This window comes from Pelodiscus sinensis, chromosome 3, assembly GCF_049634645.1.
Source record: "Pelodiscus sinensis isolate JC-2024 chromosome 3, ASM4963464v1, whole genome shotgun sequence".
NCBI lineage: Eukaryota > Metazoa > Chordata > Testudines > Trionychidae > Pelodiscus > Pelodiscus sinensis.
In genome coordinates, this window is record NC_134713.1 from 48,028,373 (window position 1) to 48,048,729 (window position 20,357).

At 41.3% G+C, this 20,357-nt stretch overlaps 1 protein-coding gene across 1 annotated transcript in view; it reads right to left on the reverse strand.

The window, feature by feature from the left end:
- Positions 1-7,285: 7,285 nt before the first annotated feature.
- Positions 7,286-20,357, reverse strand: part of LOC102461967 (protein eyes shut homolog) — a 190,456-nt gene continuing 177,384 nt past the window's right edge. Inside the window, exon 10 of the mRNA XM_014577321.3 lies at positions 7,286-7,550. Coding sequence (XP_014432807.3) covers positions 7,286-7,550 — 265 coding nt within the window. The remainder of the gene's footprint in view (positions 7,551-20,357) is intronic.

Below are 20,357 nucleotides of genomic sequence, written 5' to 3' on the forward strand. Positions count from 1 at the left end.
TTTATCGGAAAAAGGTATGCAAATTTGCGTACCCTTTTATGATAGTTTTGCCAGAAGAGACTTTTCAAAAATTTGCCCTGTCTACACTAGGCCAAATTTTGGAAAAACCTCCTCTTTTGAAAGAGCCCTTTTTCCTTGTGGAAGAAGCAAAAAAAAGTGGAAGAGCAGATGTGTTCCCTGGACGTGGCGGTATCCCATAAAAACCCTGGAGCCTAGATGTAGCCACAGTGGAGAGCACCATAATACTGATCTTCACCCACCTTTTTACAGCCATTTCTGTCCTTGTTCCCTCACCATCCACCATAACGTACTGCTACCTTCCTCCAGCAATCCCCCCGCACACACTTCAAGGGCAGTGCAGTCATTCCAGAAATGCTGATGGACATATCTGATGCCATATCAGATAGATATAGTTTTTAAAATACAAATTGAAGCTTGAAGTACTTTAAAGCTCTTTGCAGAATAATTTATCTGCAGGAATGAATCCAAGATGGTGGCTGAGATTTCATGGATCTTGTGTGAGCCTAGCAAAACCTACACTCTCATAGGACTAAATAAGTATGGTCCCACAGAAACTTGCACACAGTCCTAAGAGCCATAATTTTGGTTTAATTCATTAAATAATCTGTGAGTTTCCAGGAAGCTTGTATTTTAAAGTTAATTTTGTAAATGAACCAGGACATGTGGGTATGTGTAAGGGGAGAAAAGACAGTGAGGAATGTTGGTTTTTTTATGGATTGGTTCTGATAAAAAACACTTTTCTTGAATTTTATGCAGGATTTTTTCTTGTGGTTTATAATGTAAAGTTATTATGGAACTTTAAAAACCTGTTCTACTTTGGAAAATGTTCCAGAATCATAAACCATCATGAACCATACCAAAATGGAATTGCATTTTTTGCCAGGTTACTAACTGCATTTTTACAAACTACCATTTTTTTCAACCCTCCATAATATACTTGGTGCATTGTGTTAATAAATAATAATAATAATAAAGTTGAAGTAGCAATACTATGTAATTTATTTATTTATTTTTACCTTACATTTTGTTCCCTATGAATGTTATCCTGTAATGCTGTACTGGATAGTGAAAAAAATAAAAAAATAAAGGACTCTCATTTCTTTAAATGGACCCACATGCTGTGGTGAAATACCATGTAATGTTTAAGGATAAACAGCGTAATGAAAATATATTAAGTTAGCTTGATTGTTTAATGCTACTTTTAGGCCCTCTATTTCTGTTGCTACTCTTTAAAGATGAAAGCACTGTGGTAAGCATGGGGACAGCGGAGGACTCAAGTAGTCCCCCGCCGGTCCTATGCTTCCCACATCATTTCAAAGCAGCAGCACTTCATGGAGCCTAGAGTCACTGAGGACTCTGAATCCCCAGCTAACCCTGGGCTCCACATGGTGCTGCCCCTTTGAAGCACCCTCTCCTTTCCACCCTCCAGCTGCCTCTTTCTCATAGAGGTAGCAAGAGTTAGGGGAAAGTGACTAGTTGAACAGTGTGTCAATAGCATTTGTTTATCAGATAGTCGACCAGTCAATTAGCTGTTCACGTCCCTATTCTATGATGCATTTCATCAGGCTCTGGTGACTCAAAGACATCTAACTTTCTAAGTAATTTTTAACTGGTTCATTTTTTTATTTTATCTTCTAAACCTACCCCATTTCCACTAGCATTCACTATGTTAGACAACCCTTCATCATCAAACTTCTTAGTGAAGATTGAAACAAAGAAGTCATTAAACACCTCTGTCATTTGAAAGTGTCCTGTTATTGTTTCTCCCTCTTCACTGAGGAATAGAACTACCCTGTCCTTGGTCTTCCTCTTGCTTCTAATATATTTATAGAATGTCTTCTTGTTACCCTTTTTGTTTCTAGCTAGATTGAGCTCATTTTGTGCCTTTGCCTTTTTGATCTTGTCCTTGCATACTTGTGTTGTTTGCTTATATTCATCCTTTATAATTCGATCTAGTTACAAATGTCTAACAACAACCAAGTAAAAAAAATCCCAACTTTCTAGAAATAGAAGTATGGAAAGTTCTGTAAAAACGTTTGATTCTGTGGTGGATAGGAAGAGTGCTGGCCTTTTCTAACCATCCCAGCATTCGGTGACTAAAGGGTTAAACTCAGGTAGGTAGGTGGTGTTGGCAGGTAACCAGGTGAGCAAATGGGAGAAGGTATTGAGATTTGAAGTGGAAGATGTACCTGCCTGCTGTTTTCTTTGTGTGAGTTTTAAGCTAGGAGCTGGGGGAACAAGATTAATTAAACCAGGCAGAACTACCATGCCTATAAAGAATACTGCAGGGCCTGCCCGAGCCATTCATGCGCCCCGGGCCCCGGGAGCACGGTGCCACCCCCAGGAGTGCAGTGCATGAGCGGCCCCAACTCCAGGCACGCGGCACCCGCTGGCCCCGGCCACCCAGTGCATGCGCGCCTCTGTCCCCCGGCACCCGACACATGCGTGGCCCCACCCCCGCCCGGTCTGGCAGCCCCGCGTGCTACCCCCTACAATGGGGCGCCCCAGGCGGTAGTCTGGTCAGCCCATAGCTTGGGCTGGCTCTGGAATACTGGGCATGGAAATGGACTGAACCTTGAAGCCAAATGCATGAGTAAATAAGAATGTCTATTTATACGTGTTCACATTATATTTTTTTGTTTTGTTGTTTATTAAACGCCTCTGTGCTGAGTCCAAGTGCTCCCCATGCACTGTAATTAAGCTGTGTTTTAATCTGTTCAGTTGATTAATAACACCTAGAAGTTTAGTATGCTTTAACAAGCATATATTTTTGTTTTGTTAGAAAAATCACTTTTTTTAAAGCTATTATTTGATTCTTGTATCCTGGAAGGTAACTGGAGTTCTGTGCATGCATGTCTAAGACTGAGAGGTAAGCTACCAGATATTGCAGTTTGTTTTCTCTCCCCCCCCCCCCAAGGCTCTCCTGTTGTAAAATAACTTAGGGATACCATCTTGAAGAAGTCTAAGTTCTTTCTTCCTGGGTTCAAGAAGAAAGGAGTTTTTGTTTCACTTGGTGATAGCAGCCTATCTCCTAAAGGCCAGGGAATCTGTGATCTTGGAAAGGTTTTAAGCAGAAGCCTATAGTGGAAAAGCATTTTTAAGGTCTCTTGTGGGCCCCACCTTCAGCACTGAGAGTGCCAGAGTGGGGAACAACCTTGACAGATGCACTCCCATGATTCCAGTATCAGAGGCAGAGTACCTTTCAGTATCATGTCATACATGAAAAACAATGTGGCTATGTCTAGACTGGCATGATTTTCCGCAAATGCTTTTAACGGAAAAGTTTTTCTGTTAAAAGCATTTGCGGAAAAGAGCGTCTAGATTGGCACGGATGCTTTTGCATAAAAGTACTTTTTGCGGAAAAGTGTCTGTGCCAATCTAGACGCGGTTTTGTGCAAGAAAGCCTCAATCGCCATTTTCACCATCGGGGCTTTTTTGCACAAAACAGTTTTCAGCTGTCTACACGGGCCCTTTTGCGCAAAAGCATTTCTGGAAAAGGGCTTTTGCCCAAACGGGAGCAGCATAGCATTTCCGCAAGAACACTGACAATCTTATATTAGATCGTCAGTGTTCTTACAGAAATTCAAGTGTAGACAGCTGGCAAGTTTTTCCAGCTTTTGCGGAAAAACTTGCCAGTCTAGACGTAGCCTGTAAGTATACCCTCGATGTAGCATCATCAATAACATTGCCTTCTTCCCTTTATGATTTTTATCAATGTTTGTTGGGGGCAGATCACCACACTGAGTTACAAATACTGTAGAATCTTGGTTTTATGAAACATAGTCTTCCAAATGAAATATTATACAAGCTATTTTTCCCAGTGGGAAAAATCACATAATGAAAGTGAAGTTGAAGGACAAGTAGACACCCTTTCACATTACAATGATATCAGTATGTTAAAAATACTTTGTGGTGGTTTAAAGGAAGAAAAAAAACCCCATGGGCTGTGTCTACACTGGCCTCCCTTTCGGAAAAGGGATGCTAATGTAGCACTTTGGAATAGGCAAATCCGCGGGGGATTTAAATATCCCCCGCGGTATTTGCATTAACATGGCCGTCGCTTTTTTCCGGCTTGGAGATAAGCCGGAGAAAAGCGCCAGTCTAGACGTGATTCTCCGGAAAATAAAGCCTTTTCCGGAGGATCTCTTATTCAAGTAGGAATAAGAGATCCTCCGGAAAAGGCTTTATTTTCCGGAGAATCACGCCTAGACTGGCGCTCTTCTCCAGCTTATCTCCAAGCTGGAAAAAAGCGGCGGCCATGTTAATGCAAATACCGCGGGGGATATTTAAATCCCCCGCGGATTTGCCTATTCCAAAGTGCTACATTAGCATCCCTTTTCCGAAAGGGAGGCCAGTGTAGACACAGCCATGTAGTATACCATAATGCAATATATGTGTAACCTATATATTTATTGGGTGTGGTTCACTGCCCCGTGTAGTGTGACTTAGGCCACGTACAGAGAAAGAATGAGTTTGCTCTACAGCCTTAGATAAATGATGACTGGCTTTTAGCTGAAGATGTAGAGCTCATGCCCTAAGCTCTAGAGGTCACAGATTTGGTTGTTCCTGGTGGCATTACATAAGCACCATACCTACTATAACTGAGATATTCAGTTTTATGAATGCATCAGTCATAACTTATCTTATAAAACTGGGGTTCTAAATTTTAAATATATTAATAGTGCTTGACACAGGAAAAGATGCCATAGGTTATAATAGAGAGGCTTTAGATGAAACACTTCAAAAGTTGTCATACAAATCCACTACCTGCATTACCACATGAAGCCTGAGCAACTGGGAGGAGGAAAAGAATTGTTCCCCAAGATTGAGTCAGTAAATACAGAAATCATACAGACATTCTGCCATAGTACTGATTGCAGCCCACAGCATAGATTTGGTAAGTAGATCTGTTAAAATCACAGATCTGCAGAACACACTCCAACTCTTCTCTGCTTCTTCTCTATACTGTCATGGGCAAGAACCAAAAAGTGGTATTCAGCAGCTTTATGGGCCTTGCACATATATAGGAGCAAGATTTAGAAAAGCTGGACATATACACATCCATAGGGTTGGATCTAAAGCATCTGAGGGTGCTGAGGGAGTTGGCTGATGTGATTGTAGATCCATAAGCCATTATCTTTGAAAACTTGTGGTAATCAGGGGAGGTCCCAGATGGTTTGAAAAAGGCAAATGTAGCGCCTATCTTTAAAAAATGGAAGAAGGGCAATCCAGAGAACTATAGATTGGTCAGACTCTCTTAAGTCCCTGGAAAAATCATGGAGGGGATCCTCAAGGAATCCATTTGAAAGCACTTGGAAGAGGAGAAAATGATAATAGATAGTCAACATGAACTCACCAAGGGCAAGTCACGCCTGAACAACCCGATTACTTTCTATGACAAGGTAACTGGCTCTGTGGACATGGGAAAAGCGATGGACATGAAATACCTGGACTTTAACAAAGCTTTTGATAAAGTCTTCCACAGTATTCTTGCCAGCAAGTTAAGGAAGTATGGTTTGGATAAATGGACTGTAAGGAGGATAAAATGATGGCTAGATTGTTGGGCTCAACAGATAGTGATCAAAGGTTCAGTTTTTGGATGGTGGTCAGTATCACACAAAGTGCTCCAAGAGTCGGTTCTAGAGCTAGTTTTGTTCAACATCTTTATTAATAACCTGGATGATGGAATAGATTGCATCCTCAGCAAGTTTGCAGATGATACTAAACTACGGGGAGAGGTAGATATGTTGGAGGGCAGAGATAAGGTCCAGAGTGACCTATATATATTGAAGGATTGGGCTAAAATCTGATGAGGTTCAACAAGGAGAAGTGCAGACTCCTGCACTTGAGGTGGAAGAATCCTAGGCATTGTTACTGACTGGGGTCCGATTGCCTAAGCAGCAGTTCAGCATAAAAAGACCTAGGGATTACAGTAGATGAGAAGCTGGATATGAATCAACAATGTGCCCTTGTAGTCAAGAAGGCTAACAGCATATTAGGGTGCATTAGGAGGAGCACTGCCAGCAGATCTAGGGAAATAATTATTCTCCTTTATTTGCACTGGTGAAGCTACATCTGGTCTAGGTCTAGATTGCATCCCTTTTTTGTAAAAGGGATGCAAATTAGACACATCGCAATTGCTAAAGAAGCGGGGATTTAAATCTCCCCCACTTCATTAGCATAAAAATGGCTGCCGCTTTTTTTCGGCACGGAGCTTTGCTGGAAAAAAGTGCCAGTCTAGATGCGGATCTTGCAGAAAATAAAGCCTTTTCTGAAAGATCCCTTATTCCTCTTAAAATAAGGGATAAGGGATTTTTCGGAAAAGGCTTTATTTTCCAAAAGATCTTTTTTTGGCAAAGCTCCGAGCTAAAAAAACCGGCAGCCATTTTTATGCTAATGAAGCGGGGGAGATTTAAATCCCCACTTCATTAGCAATTGCGATACATCTAATTTGCATCCCTTTTGCAAAAAAGGGATGCAATCTAGATGTAGCCCTGGAGTATTGAGTCCAATTCTGGTCTCTGCATTATAGAAAGGACATGAATGCATTGAAGAAAGTCCAGTGGAGGGCAACCAAAATGATTAAGGGGCTGGAGCACTTGACTTATGATTAAAGGCTTATTTAGTCTACAGAAGAGAAGAGTGTGTGGGGGTGGGGGGAGGTGGAGGGATTTGATAGCAGCCTTAAACTCTTAAACTACCTGAAGGGCGGTTCTAAAGGATGGAGAGAGGCTTTTCTCAGTAGTGACAGATGACAGAATGGCCTCAAGTGGACCAGAATGGTCTGAAGTTGCAGTGGGGGAAGTCTAAGTTGGATATTAGGAAACATTATTTTACTAGGAGGGTGAAATTTTACTAGCACTGGAATAGGTTACCTAGTGAGGTGATGGAATCTTCATCCATAGAGGTCTTTAAGCCCTAGTTTGACAAAGTCCTGGCTGGAATGATTTAGTTGTGGGTTGGTCTCAATTACCTCCTGAGGTCTCTTCCAAACATATGATTCTACAATTCTATGATTTTTCCCACAATCTGACCATTCCCCATTTTTCTTTTTCATTAGTACCACAGTCAACCCAAAGATGCTGACAGTGGATAAAGTGAGGAGTAGTAGGAAAGTTAGAAAAGCCAATCTAAGAAGTTCTATAGGTATTGAAAACATTCATAAATAAGAATCTATATATGATTTAAAATAACAATGATCAGAACTTTACTGAGATAGAGCCAGGCAATCAACTGTTTCCAGTCAAAGGTAAATATTTCTATTTTAAAACTTGCCTTTGAAGCCTCTTACACATTGACATGAAAAGTGGCCAATTAAATCCATACAGGTGGCCCCATTTTTGCAGGGTGAACTTGAACATTCATTAATCTCCACTTCACAGAAGGGTCCTTCATATCCAAGCATGCACTGACAGCTATAATTATGCAAGTTGTCCTGGCAGAAGCCATGATCCGAGCACTGGTTTACAATGCAGTAGTCTATATCAAGCTCACAGAAAGATCCATTGTATCCCAGAGGACAGATGCACCTGAAATGACAAAGGGAAAAAATAACAAAATCAGCTACTAAAGTTTCTGTACATCATAATTAGATCTAGGTGAATTAATACTAGTTTTATTAAGTGTGAGTCTTATGTATGTGAAACATTCCATGAATGGGTTGTGATTTTGTCAGAATTTGTATTATTTGAGATTATTCACTGAATAATTTTGGTTTTGTAGCTTTTTTGCAATGGTTAATTGGAAGTATCTGATAATTAAGACTACCATTTAGACATGGATACATTTAGTAATAGTCATGGACAGGTCAAGGGCAAGAAATAAAATCCTTGCCCATGACATATCCATTGTTTATTCTCTAAATACTCATAACTAAATCTTAAAGAAGGGTGTCACTAATGACGGAAGCCTGGGGACTGTCACTATAGGGTGGACTGTGAGAGGTAGACTGTACTGGGGGATGGAGGAGAAGGGCCAGTTTCCCCAACTGCTGGAAGACACAGAGTAGCCACTGCTCTAGTTGCCCTAGGACTGCTGCCAAGGGCCACCTCTGCAGATCTGTGACAGTAGCTGTTCCTGGGGTCCTCTTCAAGGGGCTGCTGATAGCACCTGATCTGGCCACTCAGGAATAACTGATGGGATGGCTGTTGACACCAGACGCTCTGTCAACATCTGTGACTGCTGCTCGAGTAGTCTCTGCACTACCCACTGTTCAGGAGGTCCCTGGGGTCAAGTGCCCAGGGTCACCCAAGCAGCTGGTGTGGATGGCTGCAGGGTGGCCCCAACAGCTAATTACAAAGCTGCTCCAGGAACAGAAAATGTGGCTACATCCAAAGCCACCAAAGTAGCTGTCCCTAGAGCTAGCTAGTTGGGTGGTCCTGGGGTCAGTCATGCTGTCCACTGTAGAAATCATAGAGGAGGCAGAAAGTTACAGAACCAATGAGTTCCACAATCTCTGTGACAAACTAGAGCTTTACTTACAGTCAAAATCAGAGCTATTTAGAGTAGGCGCATAAATTATGTAGTATGTTTCTATTTCCTGACTTGATTAACATATCTTTTAGAGAGGAAAGGTGGGTGAGATACTATCATTCGTGGACTAACGTCTTCTGGTGAAAAGTCTCAGGGGGTAGTTGTGTTAGTCTGTAACTATAAAAAAAACTTTAAAAACAAGGATCACTCATTTTTTTAAGTTTTCTTCTGGTGAAAGAGACAATTTTGGAGAAGGAGAAAGAGAATGTATGTGCAAAGCTCACCACTTTCATCAACAGAAATTAGTCCAATAAAAGACACTATCTCACTTGCCTTACCTCTTTCATATCCAGGGACCAATACAGATACAAAACCAATCCAAATAACTTTCACAGTCATATTTCCAGTAAAAATATTCACAATTACAAATTTTAAATTAATTCCCCAAATATTAGACAAGAGTCACTTAAAATTTATTGTTTTGGCAAATATCCCTGACTATAAACTCATTTGTTCAAGTATCTGGGGGAAAAAAAGCTTATTCACAGGCAGAATATTTTCATAACAGTAGTCACACAGTTCCAGGAAAAAGAATTATTGCAATCTTTTCCCCTTAGTGGTATTCAGGTGCCCATTTTTTTATTATCAACACAATGCTTACACACATTATTGTGGACCACAAGCTAAATGTGAGTCAACAGTGTGGCACTCTTGCAAAAAAAAAAAAAAAAAGCAAACAATGATTCTAGGATGCATTAACAGGTGTGTTGTGAGCAAGACATGAGAAGCCATTCCTCCGCTCTACTCTTCACTGATTAGGCCTCAGATGGAGTATTGTGTCCAGTTCTGGTCAACACATTTCAAGAAGGATGTGGAGAAATTGGAGATGGTCCAGGGAAGAGCAACAAGAATGATTAAATGTCTAGAGAACATGACCTATGAAAGAAGACTGAAAAAATTGGGCTTGTTTAGTTTGGAAAAGAGAAGATTGAGAGGAGACATGATAGCAGTTTTCAGGTATCTAAAATGGTGTCACAAGGAGGAGGGAGAAAAATTGTTCTTCCTGGCCTCTGAGGATAGAACAAGAAGCAATGGGCTTAAACTGCAGCAAGGGAGGTTTAGGTTGGACATTAGGAAAAAGTTCCTAAATGTCATAGTGGTTAAACACTGGAATAAATGGCCTAGGGAGGCTGAGGAATCTCCATCTCTGGAGATATTTAAGAGTCGGTTAGATAAATGTCTATCAGGGATGGTCTAGACAGTACTGGGTCCTGCCATGAAGGCATGGGACTGGACTCGATGACCTCTTGAGGTCCCTTCCCGTCCTAGTATTCTATGATTCTATGATTATTGGAAATATGGCCCCAGAAACAATAGTACAGACATCCATTAAAGTAGGGACTCCATTCTGAATATGTAAAACTGTGCTTCACTTTAAACATATGAAGATTTCACTTTAAACATATGAAGAAAAACTTGGGTTCTATTCCTGTTGGCCAATGGGCTGCTGTGTGACTGTCAGGTTATGTTACTGTTCTGTACCTCTGTTTTGCCTCCCTTCCATTGTCTATTCAGAGTATTCTCTTTCACACTAAGTAACTAGCTCTTGCAGTGTGTTTGTACAGCATCTAGGTCCTAGTGAGTGTTCTTTATACTGTTTCCAAAGAGAATTCAATACATAGAGGATCACTACAACTGTTGTCCCCTGACTGCCTAGGGGACATTCAAGGTAGCAAAGTATTGGTACTGTTTGAACTGGCATCACATGAGATTTCTCTCATTCCTGTCATCAGACTCAGGTCTCCAAGGTTGTGAAAAACCTTTCTTGTTTCTCTTTATTCTCGCAGAAAGGAAATAATGTAAAGTAGGTGAAGTCTTCATGTTTTTGAAAGTGAGTGGAACATGGGTAACATTTTTGTTTATTTTCCCCAACCCAGTCTTTTTCATTTATTTTATTTTACTTTATTTTCTACTTCACCCAGAAGTATTTACATGAACATAAGATAGACTATAAAGGTTTCTGATACCAGAAACATGGACTCTAAATTTAGTCTGTGAATTAAAAGTTTAACTTTTCTAACAAGTGAAGAGGGAAATGATTTTTCTCGTGCTTATTAGACTTTTTGAAGGGGCAATAAGTAAACTGTAAAGCCCAAAGAAGAGAAAAGATGACAGGGAAGAAAGTTCCCCTTTTCTTCCTCTGTCCCCTTTTTCCTAGTGTTTTGATTTCAGAAGAAAAATATAGGTCACAATGTGGAGAGGATAGACTTAGTAAAGAACAGTGCATGACTAGGGGAATCATAGGAGCAGTAGCAGCCAGGAAGCAGCATTATTTGTGCTATAGCTTCTGAGGAATAATGGGTGAAAAGATTTTTTTTTCACTCATCATCTGCACAAAGTCAGTTTATTTGGATTTTGAACAGGAGGGGAGGATTTGGGCCATAAGTACTTGCTAATTGTTTGTTGCTGTACAAGTAAACAAGCATGTGGGTATAAATAGCATTCACGTACTTATAATACAGAAATATTCTAAAGTAGAAGCAATTGTAATGACCTCATGCTAAGTAGGCATTCACTGAGTTCACAAAGGACAGTTTCATGTTTTTTCATGCCTTCAAGGTGGTTATTTGTTTGTGTAAATATGCATGTGTGTTGAGACTAGTATTTAGGTTGCTGTTACACAATTAGTTCACAGCTAACTACTTTGCAGGCATGAACATAAGTATTTGCAGGACCAATTAGTCCATGAGTAGACTGTTGAATCAGCTCTTAAACCAATCTTTGAAAAATTGGCTCTTATTATTTAAACTGTATGCAATATAGTTTGTATTCAAGAAATTAAAACAAAATATCAAACTCGGTGAAAACACTGAAGAGATGTATTATTTAACTTTTAACCTTTTCATTCCCATTAAGGATAAAGGAAAATACAAGAAAAAGGAATTCACCTAATTTAAATTAATCCTGTTACTATACTAAATTGTTTGGTTTCCAATATATTTTCTGTTGCATTTAATTTTATTCTAATTTTATGAAATGCTAGATCAGTTATAAGAGAAATAACCACAATGCTGTTGATTTAATTATTTTGCTTTCGTGTTTCATAATAAAACGCATGCTGTTATGAGTATCATATTTCACATTCTTCAAGTGTCTGCACGAATTCAGAAAAAGACGAGGCTTTAATGAATATGCATGCCTTATGTTTGTCCTAGAGTCATCATTATCACTGGGATGCTTTTCAACTTAATGCAACAGATCCACTTCACCAGATAGCTCCAGTTAACATTTGAAAGGACAGACTCTTCATTTTACACTATTGCCCAGAAAAAAAGAGTGTAACCTTGTCATTTCAATGTGAAAAGTTTGCTAAACCAAGCTGTGAAACACTGATCAATGCTTTCTCAAATATACACGAGCTGCTAATTGTTTTCTGTGGAAAACATTATTCAAAAACAGTATTATAAAGAGTAGGCTCTTCCTACTACATGGAACAGCGTGGCTGAGAAATATACCTATTCATGTCCAGGACTGTAATTAATATTTACAGTGGAAAATACAGAAGCTAATGGTATTGAAACAGCCTTTGTTCAATCAGCATTTGCTGTGTACATATAATAATTCAAAAGGAAGCATTTCTAACACTCAAGATATAAAATTGTGTTTCTTCAGTGAAATATTCATCACCCTTTGCATTAAAGTGCCATTTATAGATAATAAAGGGTTTTTATAAATGATTAAGAGATGTTTTACTAAATAAACATAAATTGTTATAGCTTCCAGAAGTTCAACAGGGCACGACTGTCACTTTCTCTCTCCTGTCTTTGGTCTTCTAATAATGTGCTTATAACACATGCTATTCATGTCTGTAGTGTTCTTATAAACTCTGTGAATAATTTATTAACCCTTTAAAATATCTATAAATTGAGCTACATGTTGAACCTCCCTGGTCTGGCATGGTTGGGATCTGACTGGTTCTAAGCCACAGAATTTGTCGGACCAGGGGAGGTGTCCCCTGTGGCCCCAAAGCAAGCAATCCCCCTGCCTTTGCCCCCCTCTGTTTTTTCCCCCATTCTACTGCTGCCAGCCCTGCCCAGGACTGCCTTTGGCAGCTGTAGTTCTCTTGCTCTGACCTACACTGCCATGTGAAGCTAGTCCTGCACTGCCACGGCAGCCAGGCTTCTTCAGCCCACCTAACCCTGAACTGCCTCTGGCTGTCAAGTTTCTCTGGTTCCGCGCTGTTGCAGGCTGCCATTTGTGGCTGGACTTCTCTGATCCCTGATCCCATGCTGTCACGGGCACCCAGGCTTATCTGGTTCCCGACCCCATGCTGCCGCAGGCACTGGGGGTTCCCTGGCGTCTGACTCCATGCTGCAGTAGGCCGTCAGGATTCTCCAGTCCCTGGCCCCAGCACTGCTGTGGGGCTTCTCCGGCCCTGCTGTCTCTGGCCCCGGATGAGCTGCTGGCCCTCTTGCCATTAGGCTCCGGGGCTATCTGGTCCATGAGCATCCGTCATCCTGCCGGACCACGGATGCTGCCAGATCAGAGAGTACCAGTTTTCAGAGGTGAAACCCGTATAAAATAAAGTGAGACTAAGTATTTTTAAAGTCTCATACAACAACCATTAATGAGTTTGGTTTGTAAAGTGCTTATTATTACTCTTTATCACAAATTGACTGCATTTTACTTTTTCATACAGGATTGATCTAGACTAGACAAGTTTTGGCCAAGATCCACAAAAGAGAGTTATAGCACCTAAGACCTAGTTTTACAGACCACAGTGATCCACACTTTTTTCCATAACCCTCACACATAGACCCCAGCTTCTAGCTATGCCTTTGGGCATGTAAACTAACTTGGTACTTAAACGTTTGCTGTAAAAAATTCTTATACTTTTTAGTTTCAGTCTCTGTCATGTACATTGCTTCATTATTCTAGACATCCAATGCTTATCTCCTGTCTGAGCCCTCAGAGTAATCCACAGATTGGGGAAGATAGGTAAAGCCCTGCAAATCTATGGATATCTGCTTATATCCATGTATGTAGCTGCGGACACCCATGGCTCATTTTGTGGATGCAGATACAAATTGTGTATCTGCACAGGACTCTTAAGCTAACCACTTAAGTGAGTGGGTTAGATCAACTCAGTAGACAAAAAATGGCTGGCTGTGGGGAAGAGGCATAACATGTTAACCCAATTGTTAGGGTATTCACCCAGGATCTGAGAAACTCTGATTCAATTCCCTTTTCTGTCGGATGAGAATAAAAAAAAAACGTTTACAGGGATTCTCTTCATTGAGGGAAAGGGTGTTAAGCACTAGACTGTGTAATATTCTGAGGTGAGTCTCTCTTGTAGAAGCTCTTCTATGATGAAATAGAATAACATGTATTGGAGCATAAACGTTCATGGGCAAAGACCCACTTTGTCAGATGCATGTAGTGGAAATTTCCAGAGGCAGGTATATATTTATATTTATACCTGCCTCTGGAAATTTCCACTACATGCATCTGACAAAGTGGATCTTTGCCCACAAACGCTTATGCTCCAATACATCTGTTAGTCTAAAAGGTGCCACAGGACTCCTTGTCACTTTTGCAGATCCACACTAACACAGCTACCCCTCTGATATATGATGAAATAGTTGAACAATAAAACATTAATGAAGCCAGCAAAAGAGAGCTCTATGGACCAGTGGTTAGAGTATGCCCCTAATAGCTGGGAACCTCTGTTCAAATCCCCTTTTTTTCAGGCAGAGGGAAATAGAACTGGAATCTGCCAGAGGGAGTACACTAACCATGGGGATAAAGTTTACAATGAAGTCCTCTTTCCCCTCTGCCCACTTTTTTGGGGGAGGGAGGAGAGTTGGAAGGTGCCAAATTCATTGTCACCATAAACAGCTTACCCAACTAAACTCTGATAACAAAGTTCCTGACTGTGGCTTGCAGAGACAGGCATCTCCTTGCAGCCCAGACGTAGGCAGTGAACTCCATCTGAGGCTATTGGTGCAGGATGAACTCCTCTCATGAGTGCATTCCATTATTTAGCATAGCTGGTTTCCTGCTTAGCATGCTGCCTTTGCTGGATCCCACTCTCATCCCACTTTTTATTGACTATATAAGGAGGTTAGGCATCTGATTCAGGTTTTGCAAATGTCAGTGTTATTCCACTAGCACCTGAAAGTTAGATATTTCAATGTTGAACATTGTGCTTAAGTCCGTTTGAGGCTCTTGTTTCCCTCCTCTGGCATTTCTTTTAACAGTACCAAATACAAGTAATAGCTTGTTAACAACTACTCTAGTTTCATTGAGCATGGCCAGTTTTAATTGACATAGCATGCATATCTTAGCTGGAATAAAATATAATGTAAATCCAATTTGGGGACTTTGGGGACAATTAACTTATGTTTTGAAAACAATAACATTCTTATAGGATAGTTAACAATACAAATGTTTAAAGTATGTTGGCAGTTTATTCCAGATTGCTTTTATGTGTTGTAGTGTTAGTGGGTCTGTCTATACTACAGCACTAATTCGTACTAACTTAATTCAAATTAGTTAATTCGAACTAAGCTAATTCGAATTAGTGCATCTAGACCTAAAAACTAATTCGAATTAGCGTTTTGCTAATTCGAAATAGCATGTCTACATTGAGTGGACCCTAAACCGAAGTTAAGGCTGGCTGGAACCAGTGCTGGCAGGGCATCAGGTTAGGACTTACAGTGTGGAGCTGCTGCCTCAGGCTAGCCAAGGGATGTGCTTAAAGGGACCTGACCCCCACCCCGGACAGACAGTTCTCAGGGTTCCTCGCTTGCTTGTCTAACTTGATGAGGGACAGCAAAGCAGACTCATAGTCTCATTGGCTGTGTCTACATTAGCACCCTTTTCCAGAAAAGGGATGCTAATGAGACAAGTCGGAATTGCAAATGCCACGGGAGATTTAAATACCCCCCGTGGCATTTGCATGAACATGGCTGCCGCTTTTTTCCGGCTCAGGGCTTTGCCAGAGAAAAGCGCCAGTCTAGACGGGATCTTTTAGAAATTAAAGCCTTTTCCGGAAGATCCCTTATTCCTGATTTTAAGAGGAATAAGGGAACTTCCGGAAAAGGCTTTATTTTCTGAAAGATCCCATCTAGACTGGTGCTTTTCTCCGGCAAAGCCCTGAGCCGGAAAAAAGCGGCAGCCATGTTCATGCAAATGCCGCAGGGGGTATTTAAATCCCCCGTGGCATTTGCAATTCCGACTTGTCTCATTAGCATCCCTTTTCCAGAAAAGGGTGCCAATGTAGACACAGCCCTAGACTTTAAGGTCAGAAGGGACCATTATGATCATCTAGTTTGACCCCTGCACAGTGCAGGCCACAGAATCTGAACCACCCCTCCTAGAATAATCCTCTCACCTATATCTCAGATATTGAAGCCCTCAAATAGTTTGAAGACCCCAAGATGCAGAGAATTCTCCAGCTGTGATCTGTACCCCATGCTACAGAGGAAGGCGAAAAACCTCCAGGGCATCTGCCAATCTACCCTGGGGGAAAATTCCTTCCCGACCCCAAATATGGTGATCAGCTAAACCCTGAGCGTGTGGGCAAGACTCATCAGCCAGACACACAGAAAGTTCTCTATAGTAACTCCATTGACCTCCATTGACCTATTTCCCACTGCTAATGAATGGTCAATTAGTTACCAAGATCATGTTATCTCATCAAACCATCCTGTCTTGGCACATCACAGCACTCGGCCGTCAGCCCGGCTGCACAAAGTCAACCTGTGGAACTCCTTGCCACAGGAGGCTGTGAAGGCTAGAACTATAACAGAATTTAAAGAGAAGTTAGATAAATTCATGGAGGTTGGGTCCGTGGAGTGCTATTAGCCAGGGGGTAGGAACGGTGTCCCTGGCCTCTGTTTGTGGAAGTCTGGAGATGGATGGCACGAGACAAATCACTTGGTCATTGTCTTCGGTTCATCCCCTCTGGGGTACCTGGTGCTGGCCATTGTCGGCAGAAAGGCTACTGGGCTAGATGGACCTTCAGTCTGACCCAGTATGGCCATTCTTATGTTCTTATGTTCTAAACTTAGGGCTCAGGGTCAGGGGTCTCACTGAGCCAACTTGATTTTCATGCAAACCTGCTCCTGGGTTCGCATGTGGCCAGGCTGGCAGCTATCCTGCCCTAAACGGCCACATTCCTGTGCCTAGTGTGGAGGTTGTGGATGTTAGAGGCCTCCCCTGAACCTCAATGAGGTCCACGATCTCCGCACTAGACCAGGGTGCCCGCCTCTTACAGCCCTGGGCAGGCTCCTGGGAGCCTACAGCCTGGTCCTGGGAAGAGGCAGAGGGCTAGGTGGCAGCGGGTGGATGGCTCATGCCGTGCCAGGTGCAGGGTCTGCGGGCTGGGTGCTGGCAGGCTTGCTACTGGCACAAGCACTGTAGCCAGACCGTGCCCCTTTAAGGGCTCCAGGGCCGGGAGGGGGGCAGAAGAGTTTCCCTGGTTGTGCCCAGAGTGGCCACCAGGGCAACCTAGGAAGGGCTAGCCTCCAACTAGTTCAAATTAAGTGGCTACACAGCCCTTAATTCAAACTACTTAATTCAAACTAGGCATTAGTCCTCATAGAATGAGGTTTACCTAGTTCGAATTAAGTGCTCCGCTAGTTCAAATTAAGTTGGAACTAGCGGTTTGCATGTATAGATGCTATGAAAGTTAATTCGAACTAACAACTGTTAGTTCAAATTAACTTTGTAGTGTAGACATACCCATATAGTGTTTTCCTATTAAACACTGCTCAGATGTAGCCCTGACATACATGAACTTGAAAGAGTTCTTCCGATCTGTCTGTGAAAGTGTTGTATGTATTAACCATTTTAAAGTAATTAAAACGCTCTTTTACTTATCCTAGGAAAACTACTATTGTCATGATAACCTCTAATGAACATGACTTTGCATTAATATCCTAGACCTCTACAACACCAACATACTGAGACAAGGATTGACTTTCTGTTTAAATTTGCTGGAAGGTTAAAATGGGTCCTACAACAAAATCAACATAGCTATAAAATGGGAGAAAAAAAATCTCCGAAACATTCTGTAAAAAGATCACAATTAGTGCACGTTTTCCATTTTGGTTTTAAGTCAACATTTGTTTTGCCTTATCTTCATTTTTATGCCTTTCCTTCCACATCAATTCTCCAAAGCCAGACTCTATGGATAGGCTAGTTGTATCAGAATCTCTTCTAATCCCTGGGGGTATGTCTACACTAGCCCCCTAGTTTGAACTAGGGAGGCTAATGAGGGCGACCAAAATTGCAAAAGAAGTGCGGGATTTAAATATCCCGCTCTTCATTAGCACGTTCCTGGGTGGTCGCCATTTTGGAAATTGACTCACCCAGAATAACTGCCTGCGTCTACACGCAGCAGTAAAACGGGAGTTCGAAATAAAGCCCTTAATTTGAATTAGCTGTTAAACCTCATTCCAGGAAGAATAACAGCTAATTCAAGTTAGGGCTTTACTTCAAACTCCCGTTTCACTGCCACATGTAGATGCGGGCAGTTATTCCGGGCTAGTCAATTTCCAAAATGACGACCACCCGGGAACATGCTAATGAAGCATGGGATATTTAAATCCCGTGCTTCATTTGCAATTTCGGTAACCCTCATTAGCCTCCCTAGTTCGAACTAGGGGGCTAGTGTAGACATACCCTAAGAAATTAAAACAAGAATTTATATTGAAACTGTGATTGAGTGATTATGTAAAACAGACATAGTCAGACCCTATCATCATTTTTTATTTTCATTACTAACCTTTCCTTGATAGAATGGAAAGGGTTAATTTTACTTTCACTCCTCATGTGCTCTAGACTGCTGTTTAGTTATGAGTGGATGTTTTGGATGGTAAGTTGATCATGACACCTGTTGTTTTCCCTAGTTGACCTGGTCAGGGACATCATCTAGTTGTATCTTTTGTCCTTATATAAGGCAGGCGTGTATGAATTCTGTATAGATAATTTCAGAATATGACATAAATCTGAGAAAATGAGAGAGAACATAAGGGCAATCAGAAACCACACAACAACAGAAGGGAAAACAATACAGGATCTTATGTTCCTCGGGCTTGTATGAACTTAATAATTTCAACAGATAGGCTGAGGACTTGGTGTCATGAAATGGTGATGACTCTCAGTACCCACAGAAGAAAACAATGTTCCTTAAACAAGAGTGAGCCAGAAAGCCCCTTTCCTAGTGGGTTTCATCTGAATTAATGTAAAAAAAACCTGAGCTAAGTTGAAATGAGTTGCAATGCTGGTAGGTTGGGAGATGACCTGAGAGAATAACGATTCTCCTTTTTTTCCCCCTTAAAACGTTTTTTTAAAAGTGCAAAGAGAGCAAAATTAGGTGGCATATTTTACCCTCATTAACATGTTCACTGATTAAATACATTTCCATAAGGCCAAACTGGAAGAGGTAACATTTTTCCCCACATTTTCTTGTTTACCATGTATAATCTCACTTTAGTCTTTGATCCATATAAGCAGGCAATTTGCATTTGGATGAATTTATTTCTGTCTGATTTTCTTGACCCTGTTCATAATATTTATTTATTGAGATTAATTTGTCCTATTTACCATGGTCAGCTCTTAGGCAAGCAAGATAGGTTCTTATCAACATTCATATCATTTTTCACAGATACTTATGGTAAATTTTAAGTCCAATAATTACAACCCACCACTTCTGTGTAGCTACCACATGCTAATAGGGATGCATTACATCTCTGCTAGTTCAGGGGAAATTCTGGGTCATTAAAAGCCTGTGTGAGATAACTTGGAACAATGACATTCCTCAAGATAGGGGAAGAGAAAAGTGTGGGAACTAGGGATGTTGGTCTTGCTTCAGCACCGCTGCACAGGTTTAGGTGGTGCTCTGCTCCTGGCCCAGCACATGGGCTTCTGGCCCAGGGTTTGGGCTTCCGGTCTTGTGATCCACCCTAAATTATGGCCCCAGCTTGAGCCCCCTTATCCATGTCCAGATATACACTTCCCAGCCCTAGATCTTGGAATGGGAGAGTCAGACATGGGTAAGAGGACTAGTTGTCAGCACCACCCTACTATAAATATTGCAGCACTACTTGGGGAAGATAATTCTTCCTCTTCTCTAAAGTGAGTGGGGAAGTGCAGCCAAGAAAGATTCCCTAGGCAGGGCAAAGAGATTGATGTGATTTAGAAGATTATAAAAGGAATCAGGATGGAAAACTCAGAGAGAGACACACAGCAACTTTTGGGCATGGGAAATGAAGAGGATGAACAGTGCTAGGTTAGGTGAAGTAAGCTGCAGGGGAAAAGATTCCATGTTTCAAAACTGAAGCCATGCACTGCAACCGGTCCCTGGACAGCCTCAGCCAATCTTGGCCCCATCCCAAACAATGTGGAATGATGAGGAAGCTCAAGCAAGGAAATACATGTAGGGTTTACAATTTTTGTATGAGTATGAATATGTCTAGTAGTATTAAAATTAAAGCAGTAGTATGATAGAATCATTTGTGAAATGTGTTTGTAAGTTACACTTATAGCTCAGTGTTTCTTAAACTTTTTAAGATAGAGGAACACCAAACAATAATTTTTTTTATGAGGAAAAAAAAGGGTTGGGGAAAAGTTATTGAGCCAAAAAAAATGTCATCTGCCCCTTTAAGGGTGGCCATTTTGAACTCTGTTGTTCTCCGCGGCACACCTCTGACTGCCTCACAGCACACCGGTGTGCCATGGAACACAGTTTAAGAGACACTGATATAGATCCTTGGAAGAGATACATGAGAAGGTTCACATCTTCTAGTGGGGTTCTGAGAGAGGATGTGGGAGTTGGTGAGATCAACACTGATTAT